We start from the raw sequence: 26,988 nt of genomic DNA, 5'->3' as shown, positions 1-26,988 counted from the left end.
CTGCTTAACTCATTTACACATCCGCTTCAAATTAATAGATCAGATTCATGCAAAAAATCAAGTTGTGTCAAAAATCTGATGACTGTGCTCACTTCAGTAATCTGATTATGGAAATCTGAGTTTACATGAGTCAGTTAGTAATCAGAGTTTTTTTGTGTGTAATGACCTGTTCACTTTCCAGTATGGTGAAATGTCTTCTATTAAATGTAATAAAGTTAATTTCTAATCTATGTTTTACTGCTCAAGAACAATTTTAACTTTTAAATATTAACAGAGTATCTTCATAGTAATGGAGCAATGTGTATTTATGTAGATAGTAATACAACACAAGTAATGTTTAAGCATCTAACAATGTTTAAATAACAATAGTAAAATTAGCACACTCCTTAGCATGTAGTGTATTGGTACAGGCAGCACGGTGGCTTAGTGGGTAGCACTGTCGCCTCACAGCAAGAAGGTCCTGGGTTCGATCCCCAGGCGGGGCGGGCTCCTTTCTGTGCGGAGTTAGCATGTTCTCCCCGAGTCTGCGTGGGTTTCCTCTGGGAGCTCCGATTTCCTCCCACAGTCCAAAATCATGCAGACACTATTTCCCTATAAGTGAATGTGCATGTGTGTCTGCCCTGCGATGGACTGGTGTCCTGTCCAGGGTGTTACTGTGTGCCTTGCGCCCATTGAAAAACTGGGATAGGCTCCCAGTTTTTAAGAAAAACCGTCCTTAACTGGAATACTTAGTTAGTATAAATGAGTTGACAATTATTAAAACGTTATTAAAGTATGCTCACCATCCACTCCTAGGCAGACTCACTACTGTTCCAAGCTCTCACTGTGGTTTGGTGAAGTCCTAATATTGTAATCCTCCTCACAATAACACATTTCAAACAAAAGGTTTTTATTTTTTATTCTGACATCTTTCAGGCAAGATTAAAAATGAAATGACTGCAAAACATAAAAATCAAGTTTTGGTTTAATTTTCAAGTGACGACTACATTGCTGACCAGACTGTTATCTGTGTGCATGAAACTAATAAACACAATGCCAGTGATTTAGCAAATAATACCATGATTGATGGCTTATGAAAGCTTTGAATGATCATGATCTCAAAGGAATAGTTCAGTAAAAATCTAACTGACAATTTCTTACCTAGTTTAAATGTAGGTCAGTCGAGACTGAAATGTCAAGCTTTAAAAAACAACATGTCTGGGCTGATGTAATACATTTTTGGTTAGCAAACAAGTATGCAAATAAGCTTTTAGAATGAACTATTCCTTTAATCTTTGATAAAGAAACCATCAAACAGCAGTTTAAAGCTGCAGTAAGTAAGTTTTAGAAATTCACACACATCTCCAACACAAATGTAATAAACCGTCTTTCTGTAAAACATTCTGTGACACCAGTTATATATTTTGATAATTGGATCACTGGGAATTTCCTAAAGTACTCAAGCTGAAGCTAAGCTAAAAGTCAAAAGTATAAGAAACATGTATGACATGCCAGTCAATGATTTCTGAGATAAGAACCAAGTAGCACAGATATCAGTGTTTCAGTGTGTACAGTCAAGCTAGCTTTATATCACCAGCGAACAAAGAAGTCCTTGCTTGTTATTTGTCTAACATTTTGGCTAACTTACATACATATCTTTCGACAGAGAAGTATGTTTAAAATCTAAAGACTTTTATTGTAATTACTGAATTCAACCGACTACCATGACCTACATGTCCCTTATGCAACCCACACAAAGCTCTGACTTTGACTTAATAATTGAGACAATGTGTAATTACACAATAAAAAGGTGTTTGCTTCATGATTCAATTTAAAAAGCTTACATACTACAGCTTTATCATAGTGAAATAATTGTCATACATGGCAACCCTGCTGTAGCAACCCAACTGTGACTTGGGTATTTAATCAAACAAGCAGTTGAGTATATTTGTACATGTGTATTGCACTGGTTTGTTTCTATTACATGTAGAAACTGAGAGAAATTTACAACAATGAGCAATTGACCATTAAATAATGCATTCAAAATAAAAAGACAACTTGCTAGCAAATCAACAGTATTAAAACACAGAACTAGCGATGCATAAAGCTACAAAACAGTCTCTTTTAATGTACAAGGAGAGGATCAATAAATATCAATACAGTGTTTTCTACAAAACAATGTCCCAACACTTGGCACATATCAGATCCTGTAGGCAAAATGAAAGCTTCAATAGCAAAAGTGAAGACTGACCGTTAATTACTATTCATGCCAAGGAGTGTGAAAGCAGTGGACATGACTAAGCTTGACTAATCAACTGACAGAGAACTAAGTTTAGTCAGATCATTGCAGTACACAATGCTGCTTTGTGGCAGACTGAAAGGGGTGTGGTGGGTGGATGTTTGGGAGACTGGCGCAATTAAACTTACGCAAATGAGTGTGACCATAAATGGGCAGATGTGGGCTTAATGCACAAATGTAGTTACAATTTAGATCAGTCAATCCACCCTCTGCAGAGGCAGGACTTAAAACAGAGACAAGGAGAGAAACCCTGCTCCTCAGGAGCTATGTTGTTGGGAAAATTTCATCATTCAGTCATTTTGAAGGTGAAAAGGTCTCTCAGTGACAAAAACAACTTAAACATCCCTGTCAGAACAACTTGTTTGATAATCCACATATCAGAACCACAAATCATCCCCAGATAGGTGCAACACAGCAGTTTTTACAACAGACTCTCAGGGTAATGATTAGAATGGCAAGAGAAAAGCCAGTCACTTGAAAAGTGCTGATCTCTTAAGTGGTTAAAATAGTAGTTTTACCTGACTGTGTTGACTGTGCTAATCGGTGCTAACACTTCATATGAGACAGTCTGAAATTAGGTTGAATTTAAATTAAATGGAGTACATGTTAAGGGTATGTCCTTGTTGATCCAGGGTTGCCAGTCACTCCGGAAAATCTGAAAGGGTAGGTTAAATAGGCAAATAAATGTCCTTGCCGTTTTAACCACTATTGAGAGTCCATACGGGTGTTGGTCAGCTGCCGCTTGAACAATATCTGAGAGGGGAGAATATGTAAGAGCTACACTGACGGGCAAAAGTTGAGACCACTAGTGAAACGCTTCTATTTTGCATTTTTCTTGAATTTATGACGTTTGTTTGTTTTTTCATCATTCAGCTATTAACAGACAAAAGAGGTGCTGGGTGTCATGGACTTCCCGCCACAGTTACCTGACCAAAACGTTTATTAGGCCACTTGTTGACAGAGACAAGCATTCAGTAACAATCACAAGATGCTCTTTAAAATACTAGGAGATCCTCCTGGAATAACATGGATTTGGACATTCTGAACAAGGCTGTGCAGTCCGTGCCAGCTCAAATGCATCAAATGTCACTGTAGCCAAAAAAGGTACATACCAAATACTAAAGAATTCTAAAATTCATGTACATTTTCAGGATTCACTCAAATTGTAATGCCAATAATCAGCTCTGTGATCAAAACCAGTGTATTGAATTTGAGAAAAATGCAAAATAGAAGCAGAACTTTGGCCCCTACCGTATGTGACACACCTCACACCAACATCAGGCTGAGTACTTTTTCACATTAACGTAATGTTTAAAAGGCAGCAGACGTCTTCAAATGAACAAACACACGATCATCTGGCTCACATCCGGCTCACCAGGCACTCTGGTGCATTCTCAATATGAAACATTGCACCAAAAAAAGACGTCAACACTGGCCTCCTCTCCACCAGCAGCTTCTATTCATTGTCAAATTTCTCAGTCATCTGAAGAGCAGGAACCCGGAAAATTTCCCGACTGCTGTAAAGCCAAGCTCTCCTCATGCTCGTGGACGGCTGCGCAGATTCACGAGGCTCCAGCTTTACAACAATAAAACTATAGGTTGACCGGAAGGTCTGGAGTTCCCAGTCCATCTTCCAGCCACTGTGTAGAAGCACCACGGTTCAGGGCGGCTCGGCGATGGATGCGTCTGAGTCGGAGCAGGTAGAGCATGATGGACAGCAGCACCACCAGAAAGCAGGCCAGGAACAGATAGTGATTGTTCATGAAGGTGAAGCCACGGTGCCAGTGTGAATGAGAACCCTTAAGGCTCTCCTGCTGGATGTCCCTGATACAATAAAGAAAACATTTCAAAATGCGTTTAAAAATTTTAACGCACCATGTCAGTAAAGATTATTAGTTAGCCAAATATGGGCTTCACATCCCCATCACATCTCATGAACCGTGAACCTCCTCCTCATTTTTGTCTTTTTGCACAATAAACTGCACAACTGCACCTTTATAATGACTGCTGCTACTTGTTATTTATTCTTTTCATCTTGTACAGTAATTAGTTTTAACTTTTTAAGTTTTAGTAATTTAGTTTGTCTTAGTTCCTTGTTTTATCTTTTTTATTGCTGCCTTAGTTTATTTTTCAACTGCACCTTTCTAATGACTGCTGCTACTTGCCTTTACACTCAAGTTATTTATTCTTTTCATCTTGTACAGTAATTAGTTTCAGCTTTGTAAGTTTTAGGAATTTAGTTTAGTTTTAGTAGCTTGTTTTTGTGTCTTAGTTTCTTATTTTAATTTTTTTATTGCTGCCTTAGTTTATTTTTTAGTATTATGTTAGTTTAATCATGTTTTATATATATACTTACTTCTGACAGTCAGAGGACAAGCAAAGTAAGAATTTCACTGTACGGTGTAAAGGCTGTTTCTACTATGCACATGACAATGAAACTAAATTTACCTCAGAGGTAGGAAGCGTGTGCGGTACAGAATGGCTCCCAGAGTCCACTGCACCTCTTTATCATAGACCAGCAGAGCCGTCTTCAAGCTCTCATAGCCCAACGGAAATGAGAAACCAGTGTGGAACACCTCATACACCCACGCCGACTTAAAGCACTGATACCTGTAAGAGAAACGGCAGGAGCTTTAGGTTCCAGTTTTTTTATTGGAGCATGTTTTACTTAAATATCAATCTGATTTGCAGACAGTAAGGCAGAATCAGGCGGTTGAAACATACCTCAGTCTGTGCAGATCAGCGTGGGAGGAGTACAAGCCACGATCAAATCGTTCTCTCAGAATTTTCCACTGGGTGGCGCAGTAGTCCTGCAGAAATCAAATCAAACAGCTCAGCATAGAAGAGTACTAAAAATCTTGTTAATATTTAATATCGGTGAACTAATCAGCAAAAATTTTATTCTAATCGTGGCTCATTTACAAGAAAAAGGAATTTATCAATAAAAACAGACAAATTTAGATTTAGACTCTGGGTTTTGTGTGTTTGCCATTTAGGTCACTACCTTTGCAGCATTGGCATATTTGGTGGAGTTGTAATCTCCGCCCATGCGCAGCACATCCTCAGTGCAGTAGTAGAACTCGGAGAAGCCGTAGAACTGGCTGTTGCTGACGTTGATGGGTGCCTGGTAGACACCGTTGAGCGACGTGTGGGTTTCGTTGGTGCGGTTGAGGAAGGGCTGGAGCTGCAGGCGACACTGCTCGAAATGACCACTCCCGCGCAGGTAAAGCTTCTGACCGGAGGCACCCACCTCATCCTGGAGGTCTGAGGGCAGGCAGGGGTCGAGGACAGGATAGTCAGCACTTTCACCACGGTGTTGACCTAACAGTCTACAAACACACATAATGGAAAATATCTATTAGTAGTTTAGTGAACAGAATAGTGCATCAACAGTACGGAGAGATTATTGATATAAAGACCAATACTGCCAGATTATCGGCCCAAATTAGGGGTTCATCGGTCAGTCCAACAAAGCAGATTGTGCCTTTTTTCTCCCAATCTAGTTGTCTTCAATTCCCCAGTTGTATCTCCTCCATTGCTGCATACTTTGATTGAGAAGGGGATGTACCTCACAAATGCCTCCTCTGACGTGTGTATTAGCCAACTGCTTCTTTTCTCCTGCATGAGACTGGTACACACAGAGATCAGTATGACGTATGGAGAGTCACACACTGGTCTGCATTATTCCCCATCAATGTGCAAGCACCATCAACCACCCAGTAGGGGCCACAATTGCAGCAGCAGTGAGAAATGCCTTTGGCCCGTTCACCATCAGACATAGCCAATCACGTCTGTGTAGGCAGTTGGACGGCCGATACCACAGTCGAGACTGAAACTTGAGAGATGGCTTCATGTCAGAGAGGACCTGTGAAGTCTTGCAATCCTCCTTGATCAATATAATGATTTATTTCTTTATTACAGTTTTCAGACTTGTAGAACCAAAGCCAAGGCACATTGTAGCTGTTCTGGTGGCTTGTGGTGACCAAATAACAGTAATTTATCTAAACAGCAGAAAAGTAACAAAGTACTTACTTGTTTTGTAGAAGAGTGCTACTGACGAGGTTTTCCTCGTATCGCTGACGAGCAGCATTTCCACCAAACCCCAGAAATGTTGAGACATAAACACGGTACACATGTTCAGTACGATGTGCATCACAGCCAAGATTAAACTCTGCCAGCAGGTTCTTAGCTACTTCCTCCTAGTAAAGTATGCAAAAAAAATGAAAACAGAGGATCAGGCACACTTAAACTTGCAGTAAGATGGGGCCAGCCTTGAATTCCGCCTTTACCATTAAATTTAATGCATGCACATAATAAGCCATGAGCTCTTATCAGCTACTGATTGGAGTGGGCAAACCACTGGTCAGGTGCATGGGACAAGCCAAATATCAATCTGGGCTCAAATTTTCCTTCATTTGTCACTGTTCAGCAGACATCATATTAGCAGCCTGCTGGTCAAGGACAAAAAACAAAAACAAATAAGTAATACAGGCATGTTATCTGCTTGTCCCAGGCTCCTGGGCTAATAGATTTGTCCACTTCTGCTTAAGCCTGGTTAAATTATTACAGGAAAAGATACAAAAACATGTATAGCTAAGAGGTGCCTCGTTCCATTAATTCAAGCAGAAACGAAGAAATGAAAAAGTACACAAATTACACCACTTGATTTAAGAGTAGATGTTTTAGTCAAACACCAGCCCGTTAGTAAAGAATTTATTAAAAATAAAGCAACTTCTAGCCAAACACCTGCAATTAAGCCATCAAACTTCACACACCATCAATAAAATCATTAACGCACTCAATTCATACAACCAATCAATTTTATTTTTCAAACATGATTAGACCTAGTAGCACCCATCAACACACCTCAGCCCCATCTTAACCCAAAACCTTAGCTCTACAGGTCTCAGTCCACAGAGAAAGAGGAGTAAGATCCAACAGGGCACAAGATAAATGATGTCAGTGATCAAACCAAACATTCCTTTGAATATTGTAAATTGTTGTAGATAATAACCTGTTGTGGGGAAGCAAAGCTTACAGTTTTGGGCACTTCGTATGCTATCTGAGTGGAGCCGCCGCCCATGTCCAACACGCCCACCGTGCGCTTGCGCACCAGTGTCTCCTGATGATCTCCACCAGGAACCTGAACCTCCACCACTGCCTCGTCATCTACAGAGACAATAAACAAGCACGAAATATAAAAAGGATCTGTTTAAGTGAAATGAAATAAATACGAATAAGTGTGTTTTTTTTTTATTCTATTGAACCTTTATTTGACTGACAAAAGTACAAAGAAAGGACATTGAGACTGTCCAACTTGAATGTATTTTGTGAATGTAAACAAATTTTAAGAGGAAAACGTTCTTATAATCCAAAAATAATCCAGTGGAAAAAAACAAAAACTGTGAGAAATGACCAGGTGATGTTCCCTGTACACCACAAAAATAAACATGTATAACCAAACCAGAAGGACACACCACAATGCTAGTTCAACATACCACATCTTCTTTAAGATAGTTAAATTTACTCAAACATCAGCAGTACCATAAAGTGGTACCACAAAAGCTGAGAGATACTGTATTACTAAAAGTGGTTAAACATGCATTCGACAAGCTTCAAATTTTATCAGCATCATTTCAGGATTGCAGCTTCACTGTGTTTATCCTGTCAGTTAATAAACTCTATTCCTGACCCCTCATCCTGCATATAAAATAATATATTAAAGTTTTTGTGCTTGATTTATCAGAACTTACCATCATCAACGTGATTAAATCGTCCCAGCACAAAGTTAATCCCGATCCAGGCGTACACGCCTACAAAAAGTAAAACAATATTCATGTGACAATTTTTAAATACATTTTGCATATTTATATCCGATTACAATGGTTACATTCTCCTACCCTCTTGTTTTCCTGATATCACTTCCACGTGAGAGTCAGAAAAGAGGAAGTTAAAATGTACAGGAATGTCAGTCCTCAGATCCTCCAGCAAAGCTTCCTGCTGACTATAAACCAAAATAAAGTAAAATTTATGCTGCAGTCACTCAATATATAGAAAATAAAAGAATGTGTCTAAGGGCAGTTGATTGATGCGTACCTCTCTGGCAGGACCCGCATGCCAGCAGTGCATAAGATGTATAGTGGAGTTTCCTGGTGTTTGGTTTTGGGGATGTGCTGGGCAGCAAAGCTTAGCAGAGGGTACATGTAATCACTGGCTTTTCCTGGGGTTGTTGCATATTCAGAAATGCCTAGAAAAGACCAATTACACTGAAGCATTCAATGTGTACAAACAGTACTGTGTTATGTAAATGTGTTTTATTATGTTTTAATTAACATAATTAGCAGACGTCTTTATCCAAAGCAACTTAAAATTGAGACAGGTAAAACAGAAGCAATTAGGGTTAAGGGCCTTGATCAGGGACCCAACGGTGGCGGCGTTGGGCCGTGAACCAGCAACCTTCTCTTCAAATTTAGTGTGATAAATATGCAATAACAGGTCACTAAAAGGAGGGCAATTGCTTTTTACATCATAAAAGAAAAATTTGATAAACAAAAAGTCTTTATAAAATGATGGTCGAGTGCCAATCAAATTTTCATGTCCATTACATTGTTGGCTAAGTTCTGAAGCCCTAAATTCTCCTCACTGACCTGGTTTGATCTTCATGACAACCGGTTTGCGGTTTTGGTCTCTCATCTGTCGAATATCGAGCAGGTCATGAGGATTGCCGTTGTGCCGAGGCCAGGTGTACACGAACACACGAGAGCCACTGCTCCCACAGTCCACCACCACACCGTAGTTCAGATTGGGGTTTCTTGTGTCTGTCGCCTCAACATCTGTCACCCGAGAAATCCGCCTGGAGAACATACGGACAACATTGCTGGTTGGTTTAGACATGCTCAGTCTGTCTGATTTATGTAACCACAAATCCTATAGACACAAATCCTAATAAGCATAATTTAGTATAATAATTATCAACAAACAACACCCAGCCAAAGTAAAGACAGAGAACCCTACTCTAGCAAGCTGGGTTGTAAAAATGCCACACATCACTTTCTACGTATAGTCAAACTACTGTACGATTCTAAATGTGCACAATTGCAGTATTTCTGTTAGCAAATAACACATTTTACACACAAATAAACATACTCTTTAATATCAAAATTCTCACAATTGTCGATAAAATATTCCCAATACTTTCATCACTTTTATTAGTACACATTTCAGAGCCATAATACATTTCATGAATTAACCAATAAACTCAATCTAATGATGACCCATCCTGGCCTTTATTACAAAAATCAGCAAGATATTAGAATTATATAGAGAAGAGGCTGACCTGTGGTAGTGCTTGTCTCCAAGCCAAATGCTGTGACCCTTGCTGGTGTACAGCAGAAGATATATGATACCTGGTGCCACCAGCAGACCGAGCAGGAGCAGCTGCTTAAAAGAGGGCAGCATGAGCCGTGGAAGAACAGCTGGAGACAGGCTGAAGTGCCAAGATGCTGGAAACAAGCACGAGATACTGATCCTGCAGATGATACACGGGATAATAAAAGTTATCACAATCACTGTTAATTTGGTGTGTGGAAATAAATAAAAAGTGGAGTTTATTTACTTTAAGATGTAACCATATGTGACTGCTGTACTGAAATCCTCATCTTATAACCTTATAAACACATTTTATTCGGTTGTAACATTATACAAATACATCATTCCTATGTAAACATTTATTTATTTTTATCTACAGTAAGTAATTTGTCTTACAGTCAGTATTACAGATTGCTTGATAGCAGTTTCAAAGAGTGCATGGTTAAACCTTTTTAAGCATTGCCTGAGTAAAAAATTCATTGAGGTAACATGATTCAAAATTAATTGTTCTAAGTGCATCATTAACCAAAAATATTTAGGAAATCGTGCAAATATTGCATTTCTGAGCTTCAAACATTGTTAATGCAATTTAGTCCTACCTTCCCATTGTGTTCAGTATCCAGTGATGACTGCTGGAGGATTTCACACCCTTAAGGAGACCCCCCCTTCAGAACAGGAGTTCTCCTTATGAACTGCCATCTTCAACCTGAGCACCAGATCAGTTACAGAGCTGTTAGTTGAACTTGTAATAAACTCGGTTCAGCCACATGTAAGGCAGACGTGGCATAACGTAGTGCTCACATGATCAGCTCAGGTACACACACGGAAACTAAACTTTCTGCCCTTAAGGGTCAGTGGTGATAAAACGGCCATTAGGTGTGTGAGCTTTGGTAAGCAGCTTTTAAATGAATGCAGTAATTTTGGCGTGTTTGTGGGTAAAGAATTACAGCTCAACAGCTGGAATCGAAAATTGTAAGACCAGGCTTCGGCCAAGGACGTGGCCACATGAAGAAGTGTCCAGTTTAGATTCAATTCATTAATAGTCACAAGCAAACGTTTGTTTGTTAAAAGTTTGTTTTAAATACGCTTACTTTTGACCAGTTAGTTTACTAAAACAGATGAAAGTAAACGTACCTTAAATCTAGACGTCATGCTGAATGAAAACCCACAAATGCTGGATCAACTAGTCTCAGTCCAAACATCCAAAACTCATCTATATAGATATTGCTTGTATTTTTCAGTCTACTTATTAAAAGCAGATTTAGATATTTTTTAAGCACACAACATTAACTATAACACGCACAGTCACTAAGCCGCCAACAAACAAAACGTTAACACACACAAACAAACCAAATTTGCTGATAATACCAGTAAACGTCTGTCAGAAACGAAGAATATAAGAACCAACTCACTGCTAATCAGTTTATAATATTTACTACTGCAACGTCACTCGATGTTCTAAAGATTATCTCATAATACAGGACACAAATGCCAATACATCAAAGCAGGACCGCTTTATAATGCCAAGTATTTCATGATCAAACATTAACAGCTTGTATAATCACTGATTAATCAACGAACCCATTATTAGCCAGTTATCTTAGCTTAACCGCTGGCTAGCTCAGAATCACATGAACTTTAGCTGAGGTTACCCACCGTTTGCTAACAGGTTTGAAGCGGCTAACTGTTCCATCGTTGCAAACCCCACACCAGCATTCTTATAAATAAAAAGGAGCCTAATAAAAGCATATCAATGGCGTAACTACATAAAAATCCAGTAGTTCACCAAGCACGTATTAAGTTACTGTACAGTCCAGATGGTTAGATTGTGAGCACGGTTGCTAACGGTAGCCATAGACGTTGACTAGTAGTAATCAGTGCGCATGCGCAATACTTAACGCACCGCTGACAAAAGTCCCAAACAGCTTACTACAGACTAGAGCAGTGGGTAGAAATTGTAAAGAAAATTGTATTTAAAGAAAATATTGATACTGCCAACATGTGCCAACACTTAATCACCTATAATCATGAAGTGAAACATCTTTTTAGAGTTCATAAAATTTTGTTTTCATTTAAAATCCTAAACTAGTTTGCCACACAGCAATCCTACCTGCAAAACTCGGGTGGTTTGCTGTTCTACATTGGTCATTATGTTGTTCTTGATTGCACAATGCCCAGCTGGGGCAGTCCGGGTTCCTTCTGTGTGGAGTTTGCATGTTCTCCCAGTGTCTGCGTGAGTTTCCTCCGGGAGCTCCGGTTTCCTCCCACAGTCCAAAGACATGCAAGTGAGGTGAACTGGAGATACAAATTTGTCCATGACTGTGTTTGACATTACACTTGTAAACCGATAAATCTTTTGTAACGAGTAACAACCGTTTCTGTCATAAATGTAACCACAGTGTAAAACATGACATTAAAATCCTAATAAATAATTGCACAATGCAGTCAATTGCAGGGTATCACACATTCACTCACATCTAAGGTTTATTCTAGAGCAGCCAGTCCACAAAGAGAACATACCAAATTCCTTTCAGATAATGTTTGGAGGTGAGGATCAAACCATGGTCCCCAATCAATGTTTCTTTGTGCAGCCGGTTACTTAGTACAGTAGCATTTTGAATGCAAAATTGTCTCTGTAACATCTTGAGCTGCCATCTTCAGGTCTCTCCACATATGTTTGATAGGGTTTAAGTCTGGGCTTTGGCTGAAACCATTCACTTGACCCAGACTTGCCCCAAAGCCACTCCAGTGCTGTTTTGGCTGCATGCTTTGGGTAATTTGTCATGTTAAAACTGTTTTGCCAGTCTTAGTTTTCATGAGCTCTGAAGGAGGTTTCTCTTCTTTTCTGCATCTTGACATCGTAGCATTGAACTCTTTAAGTAAATTCATATGAAAATTTTCATAATATTAGATTGCAAATATGACTTGTTAAACATAATAATTGTTTTTATTAGAATACATATTTCTTCAAAGGCCACACTTAAAACTTTCTTTTAAAAGAAAACGAAACATGCCATTACAAACATAAACCAAAAGGCCAAACATTAAATGAAGTCTATAGAAATGCATTTTGTGTAGACAGCAATCAGGCTATTTGTGCCAACAGATGCCAGTGTGCTGTCAGGATAACCATTCCTTATGCTGGATTCCTAAAGAAAGAGAAAAAAGGAAACAATGCATTAGTCCATGTCAGACTCGACCTAGAGTCACAAAGCCTGTTCAAATTTCTAACATGATTTAAAATCTAAAGATACTGGTGAATTTTAGTCTAAAGGTACATGGAAACAGTCTTCAAAGGATCCAAACTCAGTTTTAAACAAACTCTTGAATCTCTGCTTCCATAACAATGGCAGCCATGTTAAAAGGCCACAATTTAAATGGCAAAACTTTGGCATAGTAGAGTGCTATGTAGCATGTAGACTGCAGTTTGTGATGCCGCCAGGAAATCATTTGCATGTGATGTGAAAACAGTGTCCACTTGTTATAACCATGTCATCCAAGTGTAAAGTCATATCTTGTGAGTGTATAGAACATTAAAGAATGCATGTAAAAGTATTTATAAATTAAATTATATTGTTTAATTAGGTTGAAGCCATTTAAACAGGGGCAGTTTTAAAAAGCCTAAGGTTGTAGCTCTTCCCCATTTTCAGTGCTGTTCATAACCAAGACTTCAGACATTCAGCAACTAGACCCAACTATAATAAGGTAAATACGTTGCAAACAATTACTAGCTATTGTACAAATACACTGCAAACAAAAACAGATCCTGTGTAATGCAAATGGAGTGAGAAAAAAACAGTATATTTTATTAACAGCTAATAAAATAATGAAAGAGGAAAGAAACCCACAAGGCCAGTCGACTCAGCTCTCTCTCTAGCTCCTCATCAGTGATGTTAGTGTTAGGCACAGAGGGGAGAGAACGGAAGAATGCATCATCCAGGACACCAGCTTCTTTAGTTGACACAGGCTGGGTTGGAACATCTGGAAGTGTTATACTTGTGTCTTGAACACTCTCTTTCAATAAAGACTCCAGCTCCTCCTCCAGCTCTTCTGATTCTCCTACAGCTGGAATACAAACAAAAGGCCATTTGTTTTAACCCACTTATGTGTGGATGGTGTTGATTAGAAATGCTGTCTGTTATATATACACTGTGAAGCTCTAAATTAGTCACATTTTCATTTATTGTGAACATAACATTGACATACTTGAGTCCAGCGCTCCTCCAGCCAGAGTCTGATTAACTTCATCTTGAGTATCACACAGCTAAAGGAAAAACACACAGTGGTTAGAACATAAATGGATCAGAGTATAAATGGATGAGAGTTCAAAGTAAAAAGTCCAACAATAAAGACATGATTTCATAAGTTTGTTGTGGAAGAATTTCAGTGATCAGTGATCCTTAAACATCTTTGAGATGAACTGAAAAAAATAAGTGCCTGTCCTCACAAATGCTTTTTTGACCAAATTGGCACATATTCCCCCAGACACACAGGAAAATCACACGAAAAGTCATTCCAGATAAGAAAAGGAGTATGAAGGGATAAACAACCTTGATGTTAAATGTTCTGGTGTTATACAACACTTTCCGGTATTAAAAAAAGTCAAATGGGAGGATCCCCTTAAATAAACATCTTGTATGAAAAATTATTGGATTAACCAAAAGCAAGCATAATTATACTTTGACACAAACCTCCTGAATCTGATCCACAAGGTTCTCAGCTCTCTCAACTGTTATGCCCTTAAGTGAAATCCTCAGAGCTGCTACACCTGCCTGATATGCCTGCATCACCTAAAACACACAAATACACACTTATTAAGATTTCCATTGTACATGTAGAGTCATGTGTACAAAGGGTCATGCTATGTTCTGTGTCTCTGACACTCATGTTGGCATCTTGACCGAACAGCAGAAGTCGGTAGTGCAGTGGCAATCTGCCCGTCCCAGTTTTATTTTGTTGGTTTGTTTTGTTAAAGTAAAAATAGTGAACACATTCTTTTACGGGGACAAACCTTTGCATATTTTAATGCTAAATATTTGCTAAATAACATAAACCCATGAGAATGTATTGACACAAAGTAGACAACCAAGATGTGTTGACATTTTTGGATCCCACAAGAGCCAACATTTACTGAAACATCATCAGACATCAGAAACTGCATCAAAAATTTAAATTATTGACATTAAGCAAAAATAGTTAAATTTACACTGGACGTCATGTCAGCTTGTTGTGTACTTTACCAGGTGGTCAGTCTGTGAGTTTGCTATCCTGTCCAGGATTCCTTTTACAGTCTCAAGCTGAGCGTACAGTCTGTCTGCTTTCCCTTCCACTCGCTTTTTTCCCCTTAAACACCTCAATGCCTGGATACCAAAGAGAGAGAAAATAATGGAGAAAAGTTGGGTTAATAAATGCCTGCTTTTTATTACAGATTAAACATGTTTTTTGTTAAGAAATAAATGAATTGCTCTCAAACCTGTGATTTCTTCCCCTCTTTTAGTAGAACTCTTGCTTGATCTTTACATCTGGACACAAACATGAAAATACAAATATATGTACAGTATATGTAATATGAAGTCAAAAGGTTAAGTACACATCTAGGGAACATGTATAAGGCATGGCAGTCTGTTTTGTTTTTCTGTGACTGAATAAAACACACTTTATTGTCCAAAGTTTTGTGAAATTAGGTTCTATTTATGTAAAGCCACAAATTCTGATTGTTCTGATTATTTATTTAGTGGTGTAAAAAGTTCTACAATGCAATTTAACCTTCTGATATGGCCTCAGAATTCCTTAGTAGTGATCATGATTATCTACAATGGGTGAGTACTCTACACCCATATAAACAGGGCTGGTATACCTCCACCCATAACATGAGCTATACCTCAAGTACCCAAGTACATGAGATACTGGTCTTCTGACAGGGTCGAGAAGAACACAAGCAAAACATGCCAACATCCTTAGACAGGAGTCAAAACTCAAGCCAAGGTCCCTAGGACCCATTCTGTTGTGCGGTGCACTCTTCACCAGCTATGCTGCATATAAAACTGCATTTGGAGAAGTTGCGCAACAGCAAAGTTCTATTAAAAGTCAAGTACAGATGATCTTTGTGGGTATACAGTTACTGACTGCAGCCCATCTGTCACTCTATAGACTACGTCACTCCCCTGCAACCCATTTATCCATCCTCTCAATGTTAATGATCGGAGGACAATAATACTCTAACCAAAAACTATAAAAGCAGCATCCTGTGATCAGAAAAAGTGCAATGACGAAAGATCAACACTGTGCATAAAAATAAAACAGCTGTTTTCCTACAACGAGGGCTAGGAAGCTATGTGTTCCTAATAAAGAGTCCAGAAAGTTTTTAAAAACCCCAACAACACTGTTGCACCTGATGCACTCATACCAGAGCAGCGCACTACCTGGTTAGTATCACTGCAGTACAGAGAATAGCCCAACACCTAAACATCATCTGGTTAATTGGGGTACATTTTGATTGATAAATGGGTTAAAAGTGGGTTACAAAGTTAAGAAAGCAATGGATGGGCCAGTCAGTAACCATATATCCACAAATGAAATCTGTGTTGTAGGTGTAGCTTATAAATTAAGTGATTCAGCAAGAACCTGTTTTAATGGACTTACTTTTCTGCCTCCTGACCCAGGGCCTCCACTCTCTCCTCCAGTAACTGTTCACTGCGCTGGAGCTGGTAAATACCCAGATCCACCTCACTGAGCGGAGACACACGTCCCTGTCCTGCCTGACTAAACTTCACCAGCTGTAAAAAACAAAGACTCAGAACTTTAGAATGTGAAGCAGACTGGTGTAGGGCTGAAACGATTCCTCGAGTAACTCGAGTAAATCGATTACTAAAAATCATCGATTCAAATTGTTTGCATCGAGGAATCGTTTAATCCGCACAACCATATACAGCTCACGGTGTTTTACACGGACGACTTTCACTTTTGCGCAGCGTGTTTAACGCTGTGTGCAGGTGACGTGAAGAATCTGAGGGCTGCGTCCCAAATATCTTAAACATAAACAGAACTTAACAGGACTTAATCCGGGTTCTTTTTGCGGACAGTTTAATGAACACTACGTATTTGGACACGTTCGCCGCTCCTGCGAACTGAACGTATCAGTTTAGGACGCAGCCGAGATTTGATAGCGCGGACTGCAAAATACTGTATAGAGAGAAAATAGCGAACAGGAGGAGACTGGACAGAGAAAACCACAGAAAGTTTGAGATCATTTTAAGCTGATAAAACTAAAACTCAGTATAACATCCACACCATCAGAGCGTCGTGTTTACTTTACTCATGTTTACTGACTTTACTTCGTTTCAACCACCACAGGCTTTTATGAAGATTTAGGCAAACACACACATACATACATACACACACACACACACACACACACCAGATCTACCTCATCTAGAGACACAATCCTGACAGATTTTTATCCCCCTACAAACACCACAAAACCTCCCAACAAAATATTAAAGCTTTATGTTCTGCGTGAGCTGTAGCTGAAACTTTGAGTTTTGAAAGTTGCACAAATTTCAGGCTTATGTTCATGTATTTTTGTTTATTATTATTTATGACTTGATGACCTGATGTTTCAGGTTGCCTGTTTACATTTTAAAAGTAAATTGATTTATTTTTGATTGATTTATTTTTGCATTTAAAAAATGTTAAACTGTCCTGTATGCAAGGAATACAAATGTACAGTTTGGTTTAAGAAACATGTCTTATTTAATCTAATATGTATTTGTTTTTGCTCTTTGTTAAAGCAAAAGTATTTCTTATCCGATTACTCGATTAATCGCTGGAATAATCGATAGAATACTCGATTACAAAAATAATCGATAGTTGCAGCCCTAGACTGGTGTGCCCAGTTTACTGTTTGCTGATATTGGGATGCTTTAGTGGGTGTGATCTTGGTTATACCATAGCAAGGTTTTATTTATAACGGAATTATATTAGAATAAGTTTTTTTTATTGCAAGGGACATTTATTTTTTGGATTGCTTATTTCCCCTCCATCAATTGGCATTGGTCCTATTTGGTTATACTTTATTACCCTGTTTACGGGGGGGGGGGGGGGGGGTGGCACAGGCCTCCACGGACACTTGATCCTTACAGAAAGTCTTAGCATGTACAGAGGACCAGGCTCCCCTTTCTGTATTCTTTCACCACTTGTGCCAGCACATTGACCAGACAGTAGAATTCACTACAGAGGGCTACACTTGCTTTTTTTTTTACCCCTTACCGACCTTCAGTGAGACCACTGGTCCATGTACCAGAGGATTGTGAGAGCTACAGATGCTCAAAATAACTTAAATAGCTCAAAATCTATAATCCTTTTCTGTGATCTGTACACAACTACGTTGTCTTTCCCATTAAAATCCTGTTGAAGCTGCTATGCTGCACCCATACACACCTTTTCTCCTTCATGGAGCAAGACGGTCACATGTTTCTCCCTCTGGAGCTGGAGTAGAGCCAGACACAGAGTGGTTTCATCAGGACAGATGTGAGTGGAGAAAGAACGCAGCTCCTGAAATGATAGTAGAGTCCGGGTCGCAAGAGGAGAGGTCCGATACGCAGCCAACAATGCTGCAGCTTTTTCCTGTAGCGCACACACACAAACAGGATAAGTAGTGGGAAATATCTAAGTGAACTTGTGATTAATGAACTGTTACTTGGACTTTAGGTGTCAATATGTTCACATTACAGGTATAAGGGTCCAAATCTGATCCTCTTGCTTTCTGGTACTGGTTAATCAATCTTCAGAGTCTAAACAGCCTAATCTGAATTTATGGAAATCTAATGAACTCATCATATATAAAGCCTCAGGCACTCAGGGGACTCGGGTTGAGCAGCGGTCTATTGCTCTAAACCACCACCACTAATATCTGGGCGGCAGGTCAGAGCTAATGTAGCTGTACGAGAGGGAGCTACACAATATTAGTAGCATTAGTTGATCAGTATACGTATATATTGCTGTAGTTTCCTTTTACTCACTAGACACACAGCGCAAAACCAGATTTTAATTGTTGGTATTTTAATTGTTGGTAGCTTACTTTAACTAAATCAATCACCACAAACGACTCCTCAAGAGGAACTCTTCCACTTCCCAGTAGAGCTGACAGCGTCCACTTCAGAGGCCTAACCAGCAACAGCCCGACTCCCCAAGACAACCAGCCAGAATCAACACTGGCAGCAAAGTCAGACTCTTTCTGCACCTTTCCACTCCTGAAGAAAAATACAAAGCAATACAATGACTACAAATGTAAAATGACTGGTAACAAAAATGACATATAATCAAACTCTGTTTGTTGCCATTTATACACGTTGGAACCCACTTATATAATATTTTAAATTACAGCAATGCCCCGCAATATACCATATCTTAAGAGTAATGATAAACATGCCTGTTTGAAACAGTGGATTTACATTGAATTTACATATTAGGTTCTGTCTCCCTGACTACCATTACAACCTCTTGTTTCCAGTGATAATACCAGCCATAAAGTGTGCCAACTATTAGTAACAGTCTAGTACCTGATCATGCTCTGAAGGACAGTCCCCAGCCCCAAAGGGACGCTCCCCTTTCGCTGAAAACTTTCATTTAATTCCTTCAAGCTCACACACACAGATCCACAGCGTCTGCAGCTGTCCACTACCAGAGGTGTCCAGAAGTTCATCTTGCTATCCCAGTCGGTCGGATCCACCTCTCGGTTCTCTTTGAAGGCCGAGAACAGAAAGGCCATTCGCTCGTTATCTTCCCAGTCTGGGGGGAAAGTGAGGGGGGAGGACATGGCATCTTTCTTTTGTAGTAAAACTGGCATTGCGCTGCAAAAAGAGGCAGTAAGATGTTTAGTAATTATAACAATATCTCAGAAATGTCACAATACATTATGATTATATTCAATACAACTATATTAAGAGAAAAATACAGCTTAATTCGGCAAAGCAAATAAAATCTGTTTAATACGTTTTTTTTACAGTCGTAAAATTTAAAAAATAAATAAATAAAAAGGATTACCTAAATGCATTAAGAGTTAAAAATAATTGGAGTAAAAATGCATATACAGTGTATGTACCTGGTGTTGTCACAAAGTCATTATGAGACTGAAGCTTGCTTGGTTGTGGACAGTATCATCTCTTTACCTATAGTTTTTAACGAGGCTGAAGTTACTTATTCGCGGCTTCCGATTCGTTTGGTTACTTATTCGCAGCTTCATATTTATCGGCTGAAGTTGGTTCCTTATTCACATAGGTGGCATAGTTCGCCATGGATATTTGCTGCACACTTTATATTTTACCGACATAAATCAACTAAATGAAGACGTGAACATAATTTTTTTGACTGATTCTCATCGTGATATTGTCAATGTAAAAATGTGATTGAAATATAATTAAAATATTTACTTTGTAAAATATTTTTTCAATTCATTCTTTCAGGCTGCATTTCCACTGTAAGGAAAACCTATTTTTATTCAGAAGCATACTGGTGGCATAATTCATGTCGGGCCAGACAAATAACAAATTCATCATACAGAACTGGTCCCTCTCTGTAAGAAAAAGTTGATTTTAGACTGGCCCAGGATCATTTTCTAACTAAAATCGAACTGGCAACATGGCACACTCAGCAATGGTGCACATGAAAATTGATTCAAAGAGAAAACAAATTAGACAACCAAGTTAACCAAAAAGAAGAATTCTCTCCCTGTAAGCAATTTTTAAATTTTATTACTTGAGAGAACATGGCAATCATATTAAGAAGTTGCAATCTTTGCCACTGTCTCCTGGGGGCCCTTCACTATACAGCCTACTTGTTCATGTGACGAACGCAAGTCGCCTATGCGTTAAACAGCTTTTAATGAGCAGAACCACGAACAAACACGGACTAGTGAACACTGACTAGCAGTAATTTAAAAATAGGCACAAATGTAGACCACAACAATAACCAGTACAAACAAACACAAACGGAAACCACCACAGTAAGTAGCAAAAGAAAACACAGGATAGAGGAGTAGGCCTATTTGGACACACAGGTAAAGTGAAGAGCGCTAACAACGGGGCGTGGCAACGAGGGCAACAGAGTGTAAACACACAGCACACGGTGACATACTGGCAGAAGAAAGCAAAAATATAAAGTCTTGTGCACTTTTAGACATGTTGCCAGTAAGTTACTGTAGTTCAAATTTACAGTACATAACTGTATTTTACTTTTTCAGTAACTTGATCTTACTGTAATTGCATTTTACAGTAACACCACAGTAAAAACTTAGGTTAACTGTACAGTACTGTAATTATTTGTTAAATTCTTATTATTTAATTCAAATTTTAGAAACTGTAAATTATACTTATTTTAATTATATCTTACACAATACTACTATTTAATCCACACAGACACAATTGTTGCAAGATATCAAATTGTTAATTTAAAGCACTGCAAATGCTTAAAACACTTCATCAAAAACACGCAAAAATACAGAATTTCCTTTAAAATATTCTTACTTTAATCCATGCAACTTTCAAAATGCATTTAAAACACATTTAAAATAACACAATGTACATTACTTAACATGTACAAAATTCATGTTAATTCATACATTTCAAATAATGTCAGCACAAATTAGTATTTTAAACAGTACTGTAGAATTTATAGAACAGAATATACTGATTGTTCATTGTTGTATAAAAATTTGTAAACAGGTATGTGTCACAACATCTACTGCATGTTGTTTGATTTGGACATTGTTCAGACACTATTTTTTTTTAGTAAGTAAAATTACTAGCATAGTCAAGTCAAGTCAACTTTATTTATATAGCGCTTTTTACAATAGACATTGTCTCAAAGCAACTTTACAAAATCCAGGACCAACAGATACGAAAATTTAGTATTACTATTAAATGATTGTACTGATTTTCAGTGAATGAAACTTGTTTATGTTTTATGTATTATGTATAGTGATGTTCTTATACAGTGTATCACAAAAGTACACCCCTCACATTTCTGCAAATATTTTATTATATCTTTTCATGGGACAACACTATAGACATGAAACTTGGATATAATTTAGAGTAGTCAGTGTACAGCTTGTATAGCAGTGTAGATTTACTGTCTTCTGAAAATAACTCAACACACAGCCATTAATGTCTAAATAGCTGGCAACATAAGTGAGTACACCCCACAGTGAACATGTCCAAATTGTGCCCAAATGTGTCGTTGTCCCTCCCTGGTGTCATGTGTCAAGGTCCCAGGTGTAAATGGGGAGCAGGGCTGTTAAATTTGGTGTTTTGGGTACAATTCTCTCATACTGGCCACTGGATATTCAACATGGCACCTCATGGCAAAGAACTCTCTGAGGATGTGAGAAATAGAATTGTTGCTCTCCACAAAGATGGCCTGGGCTATAAGAAGATTGCTAACACCCTGAAACTGAGCTACAGCATGGTGGCCAAGGTCATACAGCGGTTTTCCAGGACAGGTTCCACTCGGAACAGGCTTCGCCAGGGTCGACCAAAGAAGTTGAGTCCACGTGTTCGGCGTCATATCCAGAGGTTGGCTTTAAAAAATAGACACATGAGTGCTGCCAGCATTGCTGCAGAGGTTGAAGACGTGGGAGGTCAGCCTGTCAGTGCTCAGACCATACGCCGCACACTGCATCAACTCGGTCTGCATGGTCGTCATCCCAGAAGGAAGCTGACGCACAAGAAAGCCAGCAAACAGTTTGCTGAAAACAAGCAGTCCAAGAACATGGATTACTGGAACGCCCTGTGGTCTGACGAGACCAAGATAAACTTGTTTGCCTCAGATGGTGTCCAGCATGTGTGGCGACGCCCTGGTGAGAAGTACCAAGACAACTGTATCTTGCCTACAGTCAAGCATGGTGGTGGTAGCATCATGGTCTTGGGCTGCATGAGTGTTGCTGGCACTGGGGAGCTGCGGTTCATTGAGGGAAACATGAATCCAACATGTACTGTGACATTCTGAAACAGAGCATGATCCCCTCCCTTCGAAAACTGGGCCTCATGGCAGTTTTCCAACAGGATAACGACCCCAAACACAACCTCCAAGATGACAACTGCCTTGCTGAGGAAGCTGAAGGTAAAGGTGATGGACTAAACCCAATTGAGCACCTGTGGCGCATCCTCAAGTGGAAGGTGGAGGAGTTCAAGGTGTCTAACATCCACCAGCTCCGTGATGTCATCATGGAGGAGTGGAAGAGGATTCCAGTAGCAACCTGTGCAGCTCTGGTGAATTCCATGCCCAGGAGGGTTAAGGCAGTGCTGGATAATAATGGTGGTCACACAAAATATTGACACATTTGGGCACAATTTGGACATGTTCACTGTGGGGTGTACTCACTTATGTTGCCAGCTATTTAGACATTAATGGCTGTGTGTTGAGTTATTTTCAGAAGACAGTAAATCTACACTGCTATACAAGCTGTACACTGACTACTCTAAGTTATATCCAAGTTTCATGTCTATAGTGTTGTCCCATGAAAAGATATAATAAAATATTTGCAGAAATGTGAGGGGTGTACTCACTTTTGTGATACACTGTATGCTAATTTGAAGCATGTCTATGGTTTAAGTTTAAGTCTATTAAGTCTCTTACATTAGTTCAGAACTGTTCAAGTCAGGTCACAAAGGTCACAGGTGCTACACAGTGAAGGGAAAAAAAAGTTTAAAATCACAGTAAAATTACAGAGGTACAATTTTTGTAATGTAAATGTTTTGCATAATTTGTTAGCTTAGATTATGTTTTGTATATAGGTCTACATATATATAACTACTGAATAAGAATATTTAGGGTACAGCAAGACAACAGTATACTTTAACTGTTTATCAGCAATCATTTTTAAAATTCTAATTCTAAAATATACACTGTTGGTAAATAAAACAGTAAATAAAAGTATTAACTGTCAATACTGTACAAAGAGGCATAACTCACCTTTTTTTCTCTTTTCGATCCATGGTACGTATGGTTCGACTGGTTTATGTTTTGAACACGGTTATTACAGGTTTATTATTATAAATATAAATAGAAGAAATTAAAGATGTGATGCTTCAGGCCAGCATGTGGAAGAGTCCTAAAAGAGTTCATCTGTTGATGACCCTATACACATGGACTGAACCAAACATTAGGGTAACATCTCCCGATGTGAGATTTTTTTTAATATACAGTATATATTAAGTTACTGTAAGTCGTGAATGGTAGTTTAAAAAAAAGAATGAAAATGAAAATAAATTATATATTTTTATGTGTATATACTGTATATTTAGTTAAAAAAGATTAAAACACACTTTGGAGGCCCCCCTGAAAGGAGGTGAGATCTCCTTCATCTCACTCAAAGGGGTGTTACCAACCATAGTTGTCATGACAACCTGTGACCTTTGTGACCTGACTTGAACAGTTCTGAACTAATGTAAGAGACTTAATAGACTTAAACTTAAACCATAGACATGCTTCAAATTAACATATAGAACATCACTATACATAATACATAAAACATAAACAAGTTTCATTCACTGAAAATCAGTACAATCATTTAATAGTAATACTAAATTTTCGTATCTGTTGGTCCTGGATTTTGTAAAGTTGCTTTGAGACAATGTCTATTGTAAAAAGCGCTATATAAATAAAGTTGACTTGACTTGACTATGCTAGTAATTTTACTTACTAAAAAAAAATAGTGTCTGAACAATGTCCAAATCAAACAACATGCAGTAGATGTTGTGACACATACCTGTTTACAAATTTTTATACAACAATGAACAATCAGTATATTCTGTTCTATAAATTCTACAGTACTGTTTAAAATACTAATTTGTGCTGACATTATTTGAAATGTATGAATTAACATGAATTTTGTACATGTTAAGTAATGTACATTGTGTTATTTTAAATGTGTTTTAAATGCATTTTGAAAGTTGCATGGATTAAAGTAAGAATATTTTTAAGGAAATTCTGTATTTTTGCGCATTTTTGTTGAAGTGTTTTAAGCATTTGCAGTGCTTTAAATTAACAACTTGATATCTTGCAACAATTGTGTCTGTGTGGATTAAATAGTAGTATTGTGTAAGATATAATTAAAATAAGTATAATTTACAGTTTCTAAAATTTGAATTAAATAATAAGAATTTAACAAATAATTACAGTACTGTACAGTTAACCTAAGTTTTTACTGTGGTGTTACTGTAAAATGCAATTACAGTAAGATCAAGTTACTGAAAAAGTAAAATACAGTTATGTACTGTAAATTTGAACTACAGTAACTTACTGGCAACATGTCTAAAAGTGCACAAGACTTTATATTTTTGCTTTCTTCTGCCAGTATGTCACCGTGTGCTGTGTGTTTACACTCTGTTGCCCTCGTTGCCACGCCCCGTTGTTAGCGCTCTTCACTTTACCTGTGTGTCCAAATAGGCCTACTCCTCTATCCTGTGTTTTCTTTTGCTACTTACTGTGGTGGTTTCCGTTTGTGTTTGTTTGTACTGGTTATTATTGTGGTCTACATTTGTGCCTATTTTTAAATTACTGCTAGTCAGTGTTCACTAGTCCGTGTTTGTTCGTGGTTCTGCTCATTAAAAGCTGTTTAACGCATAGGCGACTTGCGTTCGTCACATGAACAAGTATAGTAGGTTAAGGGCCAGTGATAGCTCAGTGGTTAAGGTACTGGACTAGTAAACAAAAGGTTGCCGGTTCAAGCCCCGCCACCACCAAGTTGCCACTGTTGGGTCCCTGAGCAAGGCCCTTAAGCCTCAATTGCTCATTGTGTTCAGCTCATTGTGTAGGTCGCTTTGGATAAAAGCGTCTGCTAAATGCTGAAAATGTAAATGTAAGTAGGCTGTATAGTGAAGGGCCCCCAGGAGACAGTGGCAAAGATTGCAACTTCTTAATATGATTGCCATGTTCTCTCAAGTAATAAAATTTAAAAATTGCTTACAGGGAGAGAATTCTTCTTTTTGGTTAACTTGGTTGTCTAATTTGTTTTCTCTTTGAATCAATTTTCATGTGCACCATTGCTGAGTGTGCCATGTTGCCAGTTCGATTTTAGTTAGAAAATGATCCTGGGCCAGTCTAAAATCAACTTTTTCTTACAGAGAGGGACCAGTTCTGTATGATGAATTTGTTATTTGTCTGGCCCGACATGAATTATGCCACCAGTATGCTTCTGAATAAAAATAGGTTTTCCTTACAGTGGAAATGCAGCCTGAAAGAATGAATTGAAAAAATATTTTACAAAGTAAATATTTTAATTATATTTCAATCACATTTTTACATTGACAATATCACGATGAGAATCAGTCAAAAAAATTATGTTCACGTCTTCATTTAGTTGATTTATGTCGGTAAAATATAAAGTGTGCAGCAAATATCCATGGCGAACTATGCCACCTATGTGAATAAGGAACCAACTTCAGCCGATAAATATGAAGCTGCGAATAAGTAACCAAACGAATCGGAAGCCGCGAATAAGTAACTTCAGCCTCGTTAGTCTGTAATAGTCCTTAAACTACAACTGACCAAATATACAAACTTCCTCTCAGGTGACAGTAACCATTTTTCTTTCCAGCCTTGGCCAAAGGACTAGTGTTAAATGTACTTTGTGATGGGTGCAGTCAAACAAGCCCTATTTATATAGGCATAGAGAAGGCAACAGTTCTAAGTAAATGTCATGACACACATATCCTCTACAAGTTTATGCTCCAGATAAGCTAATGTAATCATTTCCACTGTTAAGACAACTAAGATATTTCTATTATGATTAACGACACAGTTATTAATACATTAACGGCATTATAAAAAACTAGTTTAATAATACTGACAAAACATAAAATAAATACAGCCACAAAGGATGATTTTAATCTTACTACTAACCTTAGTTTTAAACGTTTTGAACAGGATTTAGCAGTTGAGCTAAGCTGTCTTCCTCATAACATACATTTCCAATAATCTGACAGACATTTTTTGCTTTATAAAACAAAATCCAAACAGCAGCGTCACCCAAACATCCAAAACGAAACGCTTGCTGTCGTTTTCTTGTTATGGTCTCTGGCTCTGGAGAAATCTGACTCAAACCAATATTAGCCCCCTAGATATGTGCACTTTATAGGGTAGAAGGTGATGTCTTCTAACCGAATCTAGTGCACTACTTAGTAAATGTAGAGTAGTTGTAAATTCAGCCACCGAATAAACCCGAAAAAGAACGAAGAGGATTTCGTCTTGCAGGGAAGTCTAGTAGATGAACTACTGACTCATATCGGTGTGGAGCAGCAATGTGCAGATTGAACTTCTTTTCTGCCACCCCAGTGTTGGTCCAG

The 26,988-nt window shown here is 38.3% G+C and overlaps 2 protein-coding genes across 6 annotated transcripts; both read right to left on the bottom strand.

Moving 5' to 3' along the window:
* Positions 1-872: 872 nt before the first annotated feature.
* entpd4 (ectonucleoside triphosphate diphosphohydrolase 4) lies at positions 873-11,455 on the bottom strand. 3 transcript variants are annotated; one of them, XM_062999312.1, is made up of 13 exons: positions 11,303-11,455; positions 10,246-10,352; positions 9,615-9,806; positions 8,926-9,131; positions 8,375-8,525; positions 8,179-8,282; positions 8,032-8,091; positions 7,293-7,447; positions 6,311-6,477; positions 5,283-5,607; positions 5,003-5,088; positions 4,727-4,888; positions 873-4,102 (listed from the first exon to the last, which is right to left on the bottom strand). In XM_062999312.1, the coding sequence occupies exons 2-13, from the start codon at positions 10,251-10,253 to the stop codon at positions 3,871-3,873; spliced, it is 1,848 nt and encodes a 615-aa protein (XP_062855382.1). In that variant the 5' UTR covers positions 10,254-10,352; positions 11,303-11,455; the 3' UTR covers positions 873-3,870. The 3 variants fall into 3 exon arrangements, with proteins under 3 accessions (XP_062855382.1, XP_062855384.1, XP_062855383.1); XM_062999314.1 differs by having other exon boundaries at positions 9,615-9,780; XM_062999313.1 differs by lacking the exon at positions 11,303-11,455 and adding an exon at positions 10,781-10,841.
* Positions 11,456-12,567: 1,112 nt separating this feature from the next.
* Positions 12,568-26,702, bottom strand: chmp7 (charged multivesicular body protein 7). 3 transcript variants are annotated; one of them, XM_062998647.1, is made up of 11 exons: positions 26,546-26,702; positions 19,207-19,497; positions 18,726-18,897; positions 18,086-18,271; positions 16,289-16,422; positions 15,120-15,168; positions 14,887-15,006; positions 14,338-14,436; positions 13,853-13,910; positions 13,495-13,711; positions 12,568-12,795 (listed from the first exon to the last, which is right to left on the bottom strand). In XM_062998647.1, the coding sequence occupies exons 2-11, from the start codon at positions 19,491-19,493 to the stop codon at positions 12,783-12,785; spliced, it is 1,335 nt and encodes a 444-aa protein (XP_062854717.1). In that variant the 5' UTR covers positions 19,494-19,497; positions 26,546-26,702; the 3' UTR covers positions 12,568-12,782. The 3 variants fall into 3 exon arrangements, with proteins under 3 accessions (XP_062854717.1, XP_062854718.1, XP_062854719.1); XM_062998648.1 differs by lacking the exon at positions 26,546-26,702 and adding an exon at positions 23,279-23,296; XM_062998649.1 differs by lacking the exon at positions 26,546-26,702 and adding an exon at positions 19,749-19,765.
* Positions 26,703-26,988: the final 286 nt, after the last annotated feature.

This window comes from Trichomycterus rosablanca, chromosome 7 (genome assembly GCF_030014385.1).
Source record: "Trichomycterus rosablanca isolate fTriRos1 chromosome 7, fTriRos1.hap1, whole genome shotgun sequence".
In the NCBI taxonomy this organism is placed as follows: Eukaryota; Metazoa; Chordata; class Actinopteri; order Siluriformes; family Trichomycteridae; genus Trichomycterus; species Trichomycterus rosablanca.
This window is presented reverse-complemented; position numbering and strand designations above follow the sequence as displayed.

Coding starts and splice junctions, on each gene's coding strand:
- entpd4 (XM_062999312.1), bottom strand. Junction 8,526..8,925: donor TGTCATGAAGATCAAACCAG/GTCAGTGAGGAG, acceptor GGTCTTTTCTAG/GCATTTCTGAATATGCAACA. Junction 4,103..4,726: donor ACACGCTTCCTACCTCTGAG/GTAAATTTAGTT, acceptor TTATTGTATCAG/GGACATCCAGCAGGAGAGCC.
- chmp7 (XM_062998647.1), bottom strand. CDS start 19,493: ATGCCAGTTTTACTACAAAAGAAAGATGCCATGTCCTCCCCCCTCACT. Junction 13,911..14,337: donor TTGTGGATCAGATTCAGGAG/GTTTGTGTCAAA, acceptor TTTTTCCTTTAG/CTGTGTGATACTCAAGATGA. Junction 13,712..13,852: donor TGGAGGAGCGCTGGACTCAA/GTATGTCAATGT, acceptor TTTGTATTCCAG/CTGTAGGAGAATCAGAAGAG.